This window comes from Cinclus cinclus, chromosome 1 (assembly GCF_963662255.1).
Source record: "Cinclus cinclus chromosome 1, bCinCin1.1, whole genome shotgun sequence".
NCBI classification, from domain to species: Eukaryota; Metazoa; Chordata; class Aves; order Passeriformes; family Cinclidae; genus Cinclus; species Cinclus cinclus.
In genome coordinates, this window is record NC_085046.1 from 116,193,168 (window position 1) to 116,209,918 (window position 16,751).

The window sequence follows — 16,751 nt, forward strand, 5'->3', positions numbered from 1 at the left end:
CTTTTAGTGTGATCATCCCAAGCCAGACTTCTCCATTTTAACTCTAGAAATCCAGTTCCCATCAACACTGCAAAAGTCTTCTCCATTTCATTAAGCAGTGTATTTGTTGAATGTTTAGAGACTGTAAACATGGTGAGGTACTCAGGCACATGAGTCTGATCCTGTCTGCTTTAATGAGAAATATTAAATAAGAAAAGTTAATATGAAATATTGTGAATAACATGAAATAATGTGGGAAAGAATTTACTATAAGTACTGTGGCAGCTTATTTTTGAGGCATCAAATTTAAGTTTTGTGGTATTTCAAATGTATGAATGACTTCGTAGGGATCTGAGCAATTTTGCTCAAAAACAACAACAGTTAAAATATTCTTGCTAAGCCTTGAGATTGTTTTATGTTATAAATTCCTTTATCAAATGCTTGTAGTTTATAAACCTTTTGGACAGAAAGTTTTTTGGCCTTTTTTAAGCCTTTTTTAACCTTTCCCACCTGTCTGGCCTGAGATGTTTTCCTACATCATTGGTGAAGATGGCTGTATATGGCTTGCCAAAGATGTTTCTAGTATTTCACTATGTTACATTTCAGTCCTGCCATGCTTCTTCATTTCAGCCAAAATCAGGTATGGCTTGAGTGAGGGACACACCAGTCTGCACAAGCTCTTGGCTTTATACAAACCTTTGTCATATTCCTAGTCTTCAAAACTCAAAGCAGTGCTCATAGTTTGGCAACACTACAAATCTGTTCTGTCATACCTCTGGATCATCAGAGGGAATGAGAGCAATTTTTGAACTAAGTGCTCAGCTTAATCACATGTCAAGGACTCCACTGGAGCACAAAAGCTTTTCTGGGCAGTTGTGACTTCTTTGTGCTCTTGTTGAATTTCCTATGACAAGTGGTAGGTAAGACTCCAATCACCCCATCTCAGCTGCTTTTTCCTTGTGTGTTGGAGCTTTTTCCTGCCATACTCTGTTATCTCTCTGGGCTGTTTCTCAGACAGAAAGACTGCCACAAAAGGGAGGCCAAACAAGGAAAAGACGTGGAGCTGGGATTTGACTATGGATCTTAATATTGCCAAAGATCAGAGCTCATCTTCAGGGGCAACAAGTTTCAAAAACAGTCCCTTGCTAGTTCTCATAATTTCTTCTTGGCTCTGATACTAAGGCTGCATGAAGAAGATAGCAGTATGCTTCTCTTGTTGACTTCTTGCCTTCTGGCTTCCTAAAGACATTACACTGCATTCCACTTCTCTAGTAAGTTTGGTAAATCAAATTTTAAAATTGCTTGCTTTGCAAAAGAGTATACAGACCCCTGAGCTTTTAGCAAATAAAACAATGCAAGGAAACTATTTTATAACATAGGTAGATCATGTGCCTAGTTTCCAAATGAAGTTCCAGAAGCATTATGTTCACTTATAAAATAAGATAAAATAAAATCTGACAAAAGTCTCTGTAGCCCAAGGAATAGAAACGGTAAAAGAAGAAGAAGCCAGTACTTGCTCAGATTAACTCATACTTTTTATTTTTTGGAGGGCTTTAGATGTGGAGGATAGCCTTTTGGTTAAAAAATATTGTAGTGTAGATATATTTGGAAAAAAATAGAGTAAATTAATGTAACTTTCTAATAGTAATTATGCTTGATATGGAAATCTTTCCCTTTAGCCATGGTATACTGCCATGATTACAGTCTGTGAAACTCTAATCTCTTTAAGTGGAAACCATGAACCTCTAATCACACCAACCAAAAATTACTTTGTTTCTGTACCTCTTTTAACCATTCTCAGCCCATGATGTTGGGGTTACCTAATTGTCTGTGTCTGAAGATTTGATGCTGTGAATTTTCTCTTTTAGTGGTAATTAATTCAGGTGTATCATATGGTTCCTCTGGTTTAGTGTGCATTGCTAGCACAGAGATGAATGTCTAGTCTGACACCCAGTTCAGACAGATGAATAGCCCAGAGTCAACCCATAAGAGTCAACTTCAGTTTAAGAATGCTCTTCACGTCATCTGTTCTCCAGAGTTCTCAGGATGAGGTGAAGATGCTGATTGTATTATGTATTATATCTTGAGCAGCCTGGAATCAGCATGGCTCCTTGTCCTAACCCATTTGCAGTTGAGTGGGCTACCACAATTATTGAGTGGGGTACCTTCAACTTCTAGCTCCTGGAATAGTTGAAAACCATCAGTGTAACACTGAGGCAAGAGTTTAAACTAAAAACAAGCAGGGAAAAAAAAATATTCAATATTCAAAAATTGTCATCCCAATAAAGACAATGTAGGAGCTGGTGACAAAGTTTCCCCAGTTGGAAATGGGAAATGGCCTCAGTCTTCTTCAGTATTGTCTGCCCAGGCTTTCAAAACTGTTTGTTCAGCATTAGTGAACAAATTTGGTGTAGGGAATTACAAGGAAATGTACTATTCTTTTTCTAGCATTATGCATATAAATTTACTACCTGTTGAGCAAGTGTTTGATTGAAAATATTTTCTCCTCACTGCTTAAATAAAATATGTATAAGAAGTTAAAACAGAGCATCCTTGTTATACTTAGGAAATGAAATGGGAATATTTAATGTCTCATCCTAATGTCCACTTATAATAAGCAATATAGTATGTATCAATAAAATAAAAAGTGTTAAGAAGGGCTAGGTACCACAGAAGCAACAATGAAGTCAGTATCTCTAACATCATGCTTTGCCAAGCCTTTGCGCTCTTTCACTTGTCTATAAAATTTCAGGTGTTGACTGCTGTTTTCTGAAGGAAAAATGTACTTTTTCTCCATCCTGCTCAATACACTGTTTTTGTTATACTTTTCCAAACAGTGTATTTTTAAATACTAGCAAGGAATGAAAGGAATATAAAATAACGTCATAAAGCAGAAGCATGCACTGAAAGAAAAAATATCCTTGGTGGTGGTAATCATGTCGCAGCATAATATTTGTTTGTTATCCAAGGCAGTCTTGGTGCATTGGGTTTTCTCCATGGAGTTTCAGTGTCTTCTGTTTGTTTTCCTTAAAACTAGTGATTTTAGGCAATCCTAATTTCTCTTTTTTTTTCTTTGTGTTGTTGTTATAGACACTGTGTGTAAATTTTACACAAATAAATGAAAAGAACATCATACCTGTTATTACTCTGTAGTTTTAAAATAAGCCATCTTATGCTATGTTTTGTTAAATTTTACCTAGATTTACTACCTAAAAATTGAATCCAATAAGTCACAGAATGCTTTGAATCAGAAGGCACCTTCCAAGATCATCTAGACCAACCTCCCTGCTATGGTCAGGGACATCTTTCACTAGATCAGTTTGCTCAAAGCCCTGCCCAATAGAAAACATCCACTTGAAACCAGATGTAGAATTTAAGCAGACATAATGAAATTAAAAATTATCTCCAAGCACTTAGAAACAGTATTACTCAGGCTCACAGGGATTACATCTCACCTTAAAAGAATGTATCTGCCATAGCAATGATTTCCAATAATAATCAAAATTAATCCTTGGGCTGACAGCCAACATAAATCCTATATGTAGTTTAAAGGCTTAAAAAGCCGTAGACATTTAAGTGGTACTCTACATTAGTAAAGTATGATTATGGGGCTGACCCTATACTCAGGAGCAACATTTTTACCACAGATTGGAGTATTGCTTTAATGCTGACTAAAGAAGGGAAGAGTAAGAGATGGGATTTCACTTCCCTTTGTCACTTCCCTAGGTCTCACAATTTTCCTGGAAGACCTGCTACCTGTGATCTGCCCCTTCTCTCATCATGGTGTCTATCTGAGAGGTCAGCAGCTGAGGAAGTATAGTATACATACTGATGTATGGAATTTAAGTCAAGATACATGCTCAGAAGAGAGCAATTTTCCATCCATGTTTGAAATTCCAACTGTTAAATAAATCCTGACTGGGTTAGTTAGAAGGACAATTTGGTTTCTCTTGTACTGAGCCTGAAATTGAGTCTCTTGAATTGAAGCAGCAGCATTTTTTTCTAAGAAATAAGCATTTGAATTGTCACTTGCTGATTAAACATTTTATGTAATTTGTTTTAATATGAAAAATTGGAAGATAGTAAATGATCTGTTGAAAAACTTTTGGCATCTCCTTGTACTTTCTGAAAATTCTTAAGTTTCATTAAATATGGAACTGAAAATAAGCCACTTGGGCAGCAGCTTTTCCAGCATGCTAAGGGTTTCCAAGATGTGAATTTACAAATACCAAAACACTCTCAGGAGTTCACTAAAATTTTAAACCTGTACATCCCAGCAAAGAGTCTTTGAATTTTCTATGGCTCTGCAAATGACTATAAAGATACAGGCTAATTTTTTTAAAATGCTTGTTGCATTTGACTCACTTTATGGATTAAGAATCTCCAAGTAGTTAGAGAGAAGTGTTTCAGCTGCTTAAAAAAAAAAAAAAAAAAGTAAAAATTGATTTTTCCTGTTGTCAGGCTTTCTTTTATTGATTGGCAGCTTAACATTTATCAGCTTGAACAGCTTATGGCTGCCATTTTGTGAAGTGATATTTCAGAGGTCAAGTTAATGCACCAAGTGGTTTTGTTTGCATTTCTAAAACTGATCCTTGCTGGCCCATCATTATCTGCTTTTACCTGCTTTGAGAGCTCAGTTTGTAAGACACAAAGGGAAAAGTAATTATGAAAATCTCCTCTTTTAGACTTTGTCCAGAATTTCTGAATAAGAATTTATTTTTAAAAAGGTAGCAAGTGCTGTGATGACTTTTTGTTTTTGATTTGGTTTGGGTTTTTTGTTTTGTTTTGATTTTGTTTTTTGGTGGGTTTTTTTTTATCTTTTTTGGTTTTTTGGCTGTTTCCTTCTTACCTGACTCACCAGCAGCCTCAAAACATGGCCATCAATTTTTTTTAATCTCCCCAAGAGTCACACATAACAGTATTCCAGAAATGAAAGATTTTATTTATAAGGGGTTTGTACTGTTCACATGTCAAAATCTTAGATTTTATATGTGTTATCAAAATTTATCAGACTGTTTCCCTATGGAATTTTGTCATTGTCCTTGAACTAGCCAAGTATGAACACTGTAATAGGCTATACTGTTAAAAACATAAAGACAAAAAAAACTAATAAAGGATAAATAAACCCTCAAGAGCAAAGAAATCTGCGACACCAACACCATGGACATCATAATTTATTCCCATAGTTGTGATAACAAAGAATTACTTCACAAGATTTGATACACACTAACCCAACAATCCATATTCCTTCTCAAGCCCTTCGAAGTGCTTCTGAAGTAGGTTAGATTGAATATGTGTGTGCTGCTTGACAACTGGCATTTCTTAGAGTTGACAATTTTTAAAAGCACTTGATAGCACTGCAATCTCTGGCACTGTTGTACGAAGAAAGCCCCGACTGTTTCCTGTGACTCTATATTTATGATTATATTTTCATTAAACCAAGTTGTCTGTCAGCTTCTTATTTCACAAGTTGTTTTCATGTTGCAGCTGAAAAATTTCTTAACCAGTATCAAGGATTGACATGCAAAGTCAAAAGACAAATGCTTCATCAACTCTAAATAATGCATCTGGAAATCTAGCAACTCTGTACATAAAGAGTAGAGAAGTTATGAAGTAAAAATCAGCTGATCACTAAGGAAAATTTCTTACTGATAACTAGGATATAGATAGGATGGCAGGATTAATTCCCTTGGTAATTTTCTGGTGTGGCCAGAATAAAGGCAATTAACGTGGGCAAATAACAAATTAACTACTTCTGCAACTGAAATACTGACTGAATTTCCCTTTGGTCACAGTGGAAGTAATGACCACAGACAGGACATATCTGTGGGGTGCAAAGGGAAAATTGGTGTCATGGCAGTGCTCACAGACTGTCGTGTATGGAAGTCAGAGGTATTTTGTGGGCACATGGTTGACAATTTTACAGACTTTTTTTTACTTGGAGTTCAGAGTGGGAAACATGGAAACATAAATCTGAATTAACTATTTCAAGTATTGATATAACTCAACTCTCATTTACATCCAGTGAAGACGATTGGGTTTTTTTCGCATTTAAATGGCATTCATTCAACTTCAGTGATTTTACTTATGCATGACCTAAAGACCCAAATCTTTTGTTAATTCAAATGAATTTTCCTTTGTACTTCATAGGTAAGCTCTTAGAAAATCTTTAGTGCATCAGTAGGTTCACCACTTTCACCATTTCACGTGGAAGTGGCATGTTTACTAAAATTCGCAGACATTATACATCCTGTGTGGGTTACAGTGCAACCAGTACTCAACTGGGTAGGTTTAATATCTGATCAGAAGGATGATTTGAGTGAAGAGAACTTACTGTGTTTATTTTAAACCCAGATCAGTTCACAAATGTAGCTTCCTTCATTAAGTTGAGAAGTTTGTAATCTGTATGAGGAATAAAGGGAAGAAAAGAGAGCAGGATGCTTGGCTGGAGACATCTCATTTGAATTTGATGATGGAAAACATAAAATATTTTGTAAATTTGACTCTTATTGCCTCCAGTACCATGGGGTAAAACTGGCCCTGTTTTCTGTTATAAAAATAATAATTAAAAAAAGAGTTCTTAAGTGATATTCTGATCTAGTAACATCAAAATTGCTTTTCATGCTGTAAGTTCGAGGGAACATGTGTTTTGTCCAGTACCTGGTATAATGCTTCTTATGCCAGGCAGAAGTTCCTGTGCACAACTAAAAAATAAGAAATGAATATTTGCAATTGCGTCTCTCCACTTTAACATTCTACTCTCACACTAGAATTACTGGGGTGAGGATTAAGGATAATTATCTCATTGACTTTATAATAGAAAAGATCTTTTATTTCCCCTTTCCTTACCTTAAAAACAGAAAGTCAAATGTGTTCACACTTGTTCCCTGCCTCTCCTAGGAAACGGATCTCATGACCTTTAACATCTCCATGCACCGCTCTTGGTGGCGGGAGCACGGGCCTGGCTGTATACGAAGGGTGGTGCGTCCTTCTTCCCCTGGCATCCTAGAGGATTACTCCTACGTCTCTGTGACAGGCTGCATCATTGATTTCCAGTACCTGGAGGTCATTCACAGCGCTATCCAAATACTCCTCTCTGTAAGTTCACGTTTCTTTTCATACTGGGATTCCATCAGTCCTTTCACACAGAGCCTGCTGCTGTTGCATGTCCTGGAAAGGGGGTGTAGCGGCTGATGGATAGGTGCAGAGATTTCTAATTATGTTTTGAATTGCAGTTTGAATTTGAACTATATACATGTTATTGAAACATGCAGTTCTTTTCTTTCTTTATATCTCTTAAAGCTCTGTGCAGGCATAGTACACATTCTGACCATAGCTGGAATAGGTAGAAACTAACCTGGGTCTTTGGCTCTTATTCACTGAGATGTAGAGCAAAGCAAAGCAGACATGTCCAAAACTAATTTGCCTAAACCTATCCAAAGTTCACAATCAATGACACCATTTATTCAGCCCTGATTGTAAATATATTTTACATGACACATATCTAAGTTTCTTCCCTGACTCAGTTATGGATTAATCCTTGAAAAAGGTCAGAAATATATTAGGAATTAATGTATGTGTTCATATTAGCCATGTTAATTTTTGTCTCCTTGAACTCTGCATTATCAGAACGCTCTACCTCCATTGTCCACATTTGTTGTAACACCAGTCAAAAAATGCAATTACAAGAAGTTGTTATAAGAGCCTGCAGTGTGGGGAAGTGCTGGGACTCAATGAGTTGCTTTGGGAGCAACAGCCCATTCTTGGCCACAGTTTTTTCCTCAATCTTTTGGCTGCTTCTGCTTGTGATTAACAGGTTGTTTGGCATGAGCTGTGTGTGATCTGCTAGGGGTGGTAGCTCTTTCTCTTGTGCACTGCAACTGGCCGACCCTAAGTGGTTGCGCATAGGATCGATCACCCAGGATGTCCAGACCTATTTTGAGAGCATAAATACTCATGGCTCATGGTCCTAACTGTGGCCACCAGGGCCTGTTACAAAGTGGGAGAAGATGTACAGTCTGCAGTCCACACCTGCTAGCTACCTGGTCTGAGCAGCCAGAAGGGATGCATATTTCTGGTCTGTTCAGTATTTCAAGCTGTTTTACTAACAATCTGGTTTATGCTAACACTTGCAAAGTAAATGGTATCTGTGAAATAAATCTCAGTCCTTAATTTAAAATTATTCTTAAATTTCAATTTTTACATTTTTATAGCATAAGGACATCTGTCTTTCAAAAGAAGAGAAATCAGTATATGTGGTTACATCTATCATTCTGTCCAGCTATCTGAAAGTTCAAGATAATTCCTCTCCACTACTGAATGCCTTTTGTAAGATGCCAAGTGCTTTTTCCTTACCACTGCTTTTAGTCAAACTTGGATAAACTTGTACATCTGTGGTTAATGAACTTCCACTCGATGATCCAGGTTGGGATTAGTGCACTTGGTTTGCACACCAGTACATCACCTGCACCTACACAAGATGTGTGTCTTATCCTGGTTCTCAGGCATCAGGGACATCAGAAGACCTACACAAGCCTTCTCCTGAAGGCTCCTCAAGTCAAAGAATTTGAATCAAGATCTTTTCCAGTGAAGAGAAAACTACTTCTCTTGTGGCCCAGCCCTGTGTATGCCAACATAAATTATAACATTACTGTGAAACTGGGCCTTCCAAAACAATTCTGCATACTCAGGTTTAACTGCATGCACCTTCCTTGTATTTGTGGGGCCCTGATACTCAAAGCAGGTTGCTTCTCCCTTGAGTTCATTTGCAGCAGATTTCCCTCTCAATGAAATGTCATTCACTCTGCATCTGTGAGGCTATACAAAGGAAAACAAAGTGTGGGTAGTTTAAAAGGAGAAAACCATAATTATTTCAAATGCTTTCTCACGTCTATTAAAAAAAATGTAAATGTTAAAATTTATTCTAGTATTTTTTGTGATTATTAACAAATTTAGAATTTGGTGGAAATACAGCTAGTTGTTGATCACAGGAAGATTTTTCTTCTGCACTTATCAGTGCAGTACATTTCTGTCAAATGGCAGGAACATAAATATTAATATTAGAATAAACAAAATTAATATATATAAACTAAAAATGCAAAAATGAAAAATATAGAAGTTGTGTAATAATTATAAAGCATAAGATGTAACTGGCCTTCCCTTTCAGAAGAAATGACTGATTGCCATGTTGGATTAAATAAAAATTGTAAATTTTAATTAAATTGAAAATTAAAAATATACCAGGAACTTATAAGGCATTACTGTGAATTAAATAGTTGCCAATTTCAGATACTGTTTTGATTGATACAAACAATGCCAGAATTAAGGTGCTATATGCAAAGTAAGGCTTTCCTCCAGTTTTACTATATTGATATGCCATCTGTGACATGTTATGATTAACATACCATGAATCTGTACTTCAGTTTTCATTCTGAATTGCAATTTAGTCTTGATTCATGTACTGTCACACAAGACAGAAATCGCCACCTGGATTATCAAATAATTTGCATTTTCCTTCCTTTTTCTGAATATTATTGACTTGAGGAAGTTCCCATCCATTTTGGATGCATAACTGCTTTCCTAATTTTAGTAGTTGGATACCAATTTCAGTAGTTGGCTAAAACATCATTTAGGTTGTCTTTTCAAAGGACTGGGGAACTGTCGATCATAAGATCATTCTTTTTACCTTTTCCTAGTAGCTAGTCCCAAAAGCAGACTATTCCTTTTTGGACCTTACAACCTACTTAATTTTCATAGCATTTTTATGGAGCAATTGTAGTGTAACAAACCATTTTACAGTGTAACGAAAAACTTTATTGGCATTACAAATCATTTTATCATCCTAAACTTTGTCCAAATGAGTGGGAATGCAAACACTTCCATTTGGTGGGGAGTGAGAGCCTCTGAAAGAAGAAACACCCCTGGAGACAGCCACTGGATACCAGTCGAGTTATATAACTTTCTAGCAGCATTTTTGAAAGGTGACTTTTTGCTATTATTTTTGCCTTGAAAACTGTATGAAGATTTTTATATGCACAGAATTCTGCAGCTGTGACTATATTAAACCTTGCTTCAGGAAATAGTCATTTAACAGTCATTTGTTTAATTTTGACACAGTAAAGCTATTTTTATATCTGCTTTATAATTGTTACTAAAAAAATATTTTTATTGGTGAAACAGTAACTTTGTATCTCATCCTGATTCTGGGTGCCTATTTAAATGATTGGTAGTTCAAGATGTTAAACATTTCTTTAAATTGGGGAAGAATCAAGAGAAGTATGAGAGAATGGGATGCAAATAATAGTAAAGAATAACTACAGTTAAATTTTTTGTTTAAGTTCTACATTTATTTGATGTAGGGCATAATATATATATTGTTTTTATTAATAGATTCTTCTGCACAACACCTTTAAAATGCAAGGCAGACCATCATTACAAAAACCTCAATTTTCAGAGAATAAATAATTAATACAGTCAAAATGGTGACAGCTTAGCATCTTTGAGAAAGACACTTCATACAATTTTTGTTGTTATTTGAAAATAGATCATGCACACTGAGAGTATGAAATGCCAGATACACGCTGGCTTCAATAACCTGAATGTTAAAAAGTTCTCCAAGTTATTGCGGAGAGATTTGTGTTAGACCCAGAGCCTAATATGGCATTAACACAGTGCAGCACAAAGCCCCAAGCCAGGGTTCACTGTGCTAACACTGGAATTAGCAGCCACATAACTTCATCAGTGCTGAAGAAGTAAAATTAATACATTTTGGCAGAGCAAGGGCTGACACAACTAGATGCTTCTGGGCCAGGAGATGTTACTTTCTTTCAGTGCTGTGTTGCACAAGGTGAAGTTACCTTTCCTCCCATTCTCATCATGGTATAGAAGCAAAACCTAAAATCTTGACCACTTAAAGAAGGGGGGAAGAAAAGAAAGTGAAAACCCTAAACTTAAAAACATGCAAAATATGGAAGCTCTTCGGCATGTTGATACAAATTCAGGATATTTTGAAGGACGCTTCTGGTTTACTTCGTGGATGTCCAAGTGTCAATTATTGTAAACCTCAGGCTGCCTGCTGGACCTACAGAGGATGAACATCCACAAAAAAATCCCAAAACCATCTCTTGCAGAGTCATGTATAAATTCAAAGATGTGATATAAGGAGATTAGCAATATTGAAATTTTTCCATAGTGAAGTAAAAAGCAGTGAGCATATCTGCCTAAGATAATGTTATCAGTGGGGAATACCTTATCACATACACTGGCAAGCACAAAATATACATTAAAATAGAAAAATACATTACTTTCTACAGAATATAATGAAGTTGTAATATCAGAAATATATGAAAAAGCACTGCTGGTAGCTAAACTGGGAACTGGATACTCTGGTCACCGTGAGCAGTCACCATCTGCTAAAAAGTATGTCCCAAAAAGATTCCTTCCCAGTGCTTCTTTCAACTCATGAATTTATAAATGCTATAGGCTTTCCCTAAAAGGCAAAAGGCTTCTAAAGAAGCTTCCAACAGAGTGTCTGAACACTCAGTAACATGTCTGTCACTAGGATAAATATTGCAACCTCTGTATCACAAAATCACTCAGAAGGGTTGAGGTGGGAAGGGACCTCTGGAGGTCATCTGATCCAGCCCCCCTCGCACTCACCTGGGCCCACCTAGAGCAGCCTTCCCAGGACTGTGTCCAAACAGATTTTGAATATCTCCAAGGAGAGAGACTCCACAATCTCCCCAAGCAACCTGTGCTTTGGCTTGATAACCCTCACACTGAAAAGGAATGTTTTCTGGTGTTCAGAGGGAGCCTCCTGTGTCCCAATTTGTAGCCACTGCTCCTGGTCCTGGCACTGGGCACCACTGGAAGAGCCTGGCTCCATCCTCACTGCCCCCTCCATTCAAGACCTGGACCCAGGCTGCAGGTGAGACCTCAGCAGTGCTGAGCAGAGGGGCAGGATCACCTCCCTTCATCTGCTGGCAGTACTTTGCCCAATACAGCCCAAACTCTTATGTCATCTTCTATGCAAATGGTCCCTACCTGACCAGAAGATTCATAATTATCCATATAAATTAATGCTAAACACTTTTTAAAATCTACTTGTTTGTATTCTTAGATTTGCCATCCATACATTTGCAGGGTTATCCTGCTTTAATTCACAAGGTGTGATGATTTCAAATATTTTGAGTTTTCATTACTATTATTATTATTCATAATAGTAAAATCATCTGTGTCATAAAGATAATTGCATCCTCTTATTTATGAGGACTGTATTCCTCTTGCTTTTTCCACACAGTTCTCTGATTTTCTAAATCTCTGTTCTTCTCCCCTGTACACACAAGCATCACATCCATAGGGAAATGATAGGCAAGGATCTGACTTAATTTCTGGATATCTATCACCAGGCAGTGCCTCATACTGACTCCATGCAATTGTCTTTGTTTGTGGATTATTTCTGCCCTGCTGTCTTCAAAGAATCTGACAAATGTTGATTGTTTGACATAAGAATTAATTATGACATTTGGTAGACCTAAGTGCTTTTGTTTTTCATCATCAGAGAAAAATAGAATTTAATTTAAAAATATATTTAGCACGACAGACATTAAAATGGAAGTTATGAGTCTTGTGTAAATAATTAATCAAGGGAAACATTGTGACTGCTGAGCTATAGAGAGACTAAGATGATGGTCCATGTTGGAGTGGCTTAATGTATTTCAGGTCATTGACCAAGCTTTTACTACTGACCCATATATATGAATGCTTTTTGGGTTGTTTTGGATGGCTTTTCTTCTATCCCTGATGTTTAGGTTAATTTCTCTATACCACTGGGAAAGCTCCAGGAATTCTTTCAAAAGAGATTGCAGAGCAGCTTTTGGCCCTGCCTTCAGACAGCCAGAGCTGCAGTTTGGTTCATATTTATTTAAAAGTAAGAAAAGGTTTAATGATATCAATATATAATGTGGCTCCTCTGGGGCACTGCAGCAGGCCCTGTTTTCCCATTAGTTATGGCCCTGCTATTTTTATAATTGGACAGAAAAGAATTTGAAGAAGCATATCATGTATGTTGTTCTCCAAGGAAAATCCCTGTAGGGCCTGACACGAGTGCTCAGGCAGGTTCCTTGCTCTCATTCCGTTTCCTTGAGTGACATGTGATTGATTAAGAAAGCCAGTCAACATCCACATGTTATAAAAAAACATGAGGCAATTTAGAGTTAAAGACTACAGGAATGGCACATGAATAAAATATAGTTGTCCTGAAGGTATTCCATATTTTCTTTAATTTTAGTTTGCACCATTTCCACATTTTTTTGTTTAGAAAAGTTTGTCTTCTTTTTCATAATAAATAATCGCACAAGTGGTGTGGAAAATTAACTTTTTTCATTCAAGATCTGAGCTTGAGCATTTCTCCTATACAGGGTATGAAAGATATGCCTGTTCTTCATCACAACCATCATCATCATCACAACAACAATAAACCAAAAAAAAAAGAGTCAGGAGCACTTGTCTCTTGGCCATGTGAACAGACAGTTACAGTGAGCTGTTGACTTCTCACAGATTTATTACTAAGTTTAGTGAGAACACCTGATTATTGAAAATCAGAAGAATTTTGTCAGCCTGAGCAGTATTACAGAGGAGTTGTCAGTCTCTGAAATGTACTGCAAAGAGGTTACAGAGGCTTGTGGAAATTTGGCTTTACCTCCAATGCTTTGTTGTAGTTTTATCGTTGTATACAATCTATGCCTTGTGCAACTCCTCCACTGTTTGTAGTATTGGTTCAGGGATGGATACAGCCCACTTCACCTTTGCTATTAACAAGCCTTCAGTGTTAAAAAAGTATAACCAAGAGAAAAAAATAGTGAGAGACTGTATCTGTACTAACATTCTAGAAATGGCCTTGTTCTTTCTTGCTAGGTTTAGTTTAGACGTCATTATTCATGGTACTGTGTAGATAGTGAAATACACAAGTATATTTGTTTAATTACCAGTCTGGGTCAATAAAGCGACTGTGAGACAGGATCAAGATAAACCTGAGGTTTTTCATCTCAGTTGTCAATCTAGGGGTGTCTGCTTTTTCAAGCAGCTCATTTAAAAGGAACTGAAAACTGATATTATAGCTACTGGCATTTTCATTCATTGAATGTTATCATAAGGATTTGTGAAAAAGACTTGGCCAACTTCTGCACCAGAGCTGGCTGAGACTGAGGGGATAGCAGACAACAGTTCAAGCATTAGCAATACAGAAGTGCCCTTACCTTGACAGTTAATCTACATGAGAACTTAATTGTTCTACATATTTTCTAGTACTTGATATAGAGTTGTTTGACATTTTGCACAACATTGAAAATTACTGTGACAATTTCTGAATTGCCAAGAAATGTTAGTGAAATTCTGTGCAGGAATTCTGAAATATTTTTATTTACACAAAAGTGTTTATAATAAAACTAAAACTCGATTGTTTGTTTTAATTTTCATGAACCTTGTTAATACTTCAGTGCAAATTATGCAGAAGAATTGGAAGTAAATGGGAGATGTAGAAAACAGTTGGTTTCCCCCCTTCAACCTCTGCCCATGATTGCCACTCCCATGGCAGGAACACTTAGTTCTTACTCTAAGTCTGCAACTTAGTTACTGCAGTTCTCAGATAGATACTTTCATTCGCATTAATTTTGGTTCATTTGACTTCATTTCTGAAGTTAACCTGAACTAGCACTGAGCAGGGAACTGCAGCAGCCCAGTGCACAATAAACATGGTGATCACAGATTCCAACACAAATGAGTATCTCTGCAAATAAGCAGGAGAGGTGGTGAAAGAGGTAAAGACAGGTTAAAGTGCCTCAGCAAACTTGTATGCCTGCATGCTGCCTTTAGAGCTGAGCAGAATGCTGAATGTTGCATTAGGAATTTGATTTTTTTTTGGGGGGGGGGTGTTTGTTTGTTTGTTTGTTTTATTTTTCCAAATAACACAGTTCTCTAATTTATTTTCAAGTGTAGATATGATTTTAAGTAAAGAAAAGTTATTTTACTATTTTACTGATTCCTTAGCACATGTGGTATAAAAGACACAGGCAAACCAGAGGAAAGCCTCCCACTTCAGTCTCACTGAGCTGAACCACAGTAAATGTGTGCTCACCCCTGCCCAGCAGCATGACTCTCTCTGCATATTGTAGTCGGTACCCATGTGTTCAAACTTCCCTGTATGGGGGAAAAATATCCACTGATTAAAACCCATCTCTTTGTGAACTTCCACTGACAGGACGTTTTTCTTTTAATCATGTATTAAATCCACAGTCTAGCTCCTTCATTAATTTTTTTTTGCCTGAATGTGACCTGACTGCAGAAAGAATTCTTCTTTTCTCTCAAATGCACTCCCCAGTGATGTGCAACAGTCTCTGTTTTTTCCTATGGAAGTAGTAGAAGCTGGGGGAGGGATTTAACTAAGTAAGCAGTGAAGCAACCCATACTCCTCAAGATTTGAGGAAATTATTTGATTCTCACTGAGGAAGGAAGTCAAGGTGCATATGTGCTCATAGAATTACTTGTTCTCAGAACTACTTACAGAAAGATGAGGTTTTCTAGGAAAATATATTTATATAGGAAGACTGCAGTGCAGAGTAAGTTTTAAAAGCCCAGTGTTCTGCAGATCTTGTCTTCATAGCTTTTGTGGCTAAGTCTTCCTGCCCAAATTCTGTAATAAATTGCTCATTTTATGACCATTCCTTCTTTGGTATCTAGGATTATGGAAATTGTTTAAAAATGTAATTTTTTCCTTTATATTCTTCAGAGCAGAGCAGGGAATCCCAAGGGAAAGTGTGAGGTCTAGCCCAGGATGTGCTTTCCCATGTTGCACTCATGTTGGTGACAGGTTTGACTACAGGGCGTGGTGACTTTCTAAGGGGCTGTTCCATCCTTTGCCATAAATATTTATCTCCTCTCAGCTCTCCCGTGGAAGGTGCTGGGCATGGAAAGAGCCCAGGTTGTGCAAAATGCTTGGACACATTGAGTAAGGAAAGGCACTGAGCTGCAGCAGTGATGCTGGTGTTGTTCTTCTGCTGCTTCTGAGCCTGCCAAAGGAGATGGCTGCCACAACACTCCTCATTCACAGATCAGGTGTGGGAACAGCTCCACTGGGGAGGAAGGAAAGCAGGGAGGGATTATAGCCCACAAGACAAGGTACCAGGGAGCAGAATTTGGATGCCACTACAATACACCAAAAGAGACTAATAAAAAGTTTGTCCATGGGTGCAGTAAAGATTCATGTTGACAAAAACCTAAGAAGTGATGCTTTACAATATCACAGTGTAAGTTACATAGAGTTACCTAGTGAACTTGCCTTTTTTTAAGTGTTAACTTTTCAGTGGTTGTCTAACTTAGGCAAGTTAGACTTTTAATACACTTTTATAGAACAAAAAGAGTGAATCTTGTCATCGAAAGAAACACAACAAACACAGATGAAAAGGACAGGTTGTGTGCGGGCATGTCTAGGAGTAATTAACTATAAGGATTTTTGTGTTCTCTGAAGTTCGGAATAGGTAGACACTGAGTGAAATGGATGCTTGAGGCATCCATTTGTTATGTTTTGGTATCTAAATAGATAAAATTGCTTGTGGTCTTGAAAGGGAGACAGATGTAAATTGTTTTCAGTTTGTAAGTTTTTATGTGGTGTCAGTAACTGTTCCGAAAGGACAAAATCATCTTAAAGCAGAAGCCTGAGAAGCAAATTTCTTTTCAACCATGTAGAAGCTGAAGTTGAAACAATTGTCCCCAGGGAA

The 16,751-nt window shown here is 37.1% G+C and overlaps 1 protein-coding gene across 1 annotated transcript in view; it reads left to right on the plus strand.

The window, feature by feature from the left end:
- Positions 1–16,751, plus strand: part of NKAIN3 (sodium/potassium transporting ATPase interacting 3) — a 327,995-nt gene that overhangs the window by 239,383 nt on the left and 71,861 nt on the right. Inside the window, exon 4 of the mRNA XM_062489320.1 lies at positions 6,880–7,077. Within this exon, the coding sequence (XP_062345304.1) occupies positions 6,880–7,077 (198 nt within the window). The remainder of the gene's footprint in view (positions 1–6,879; positions 7,078–16,751) is intronic.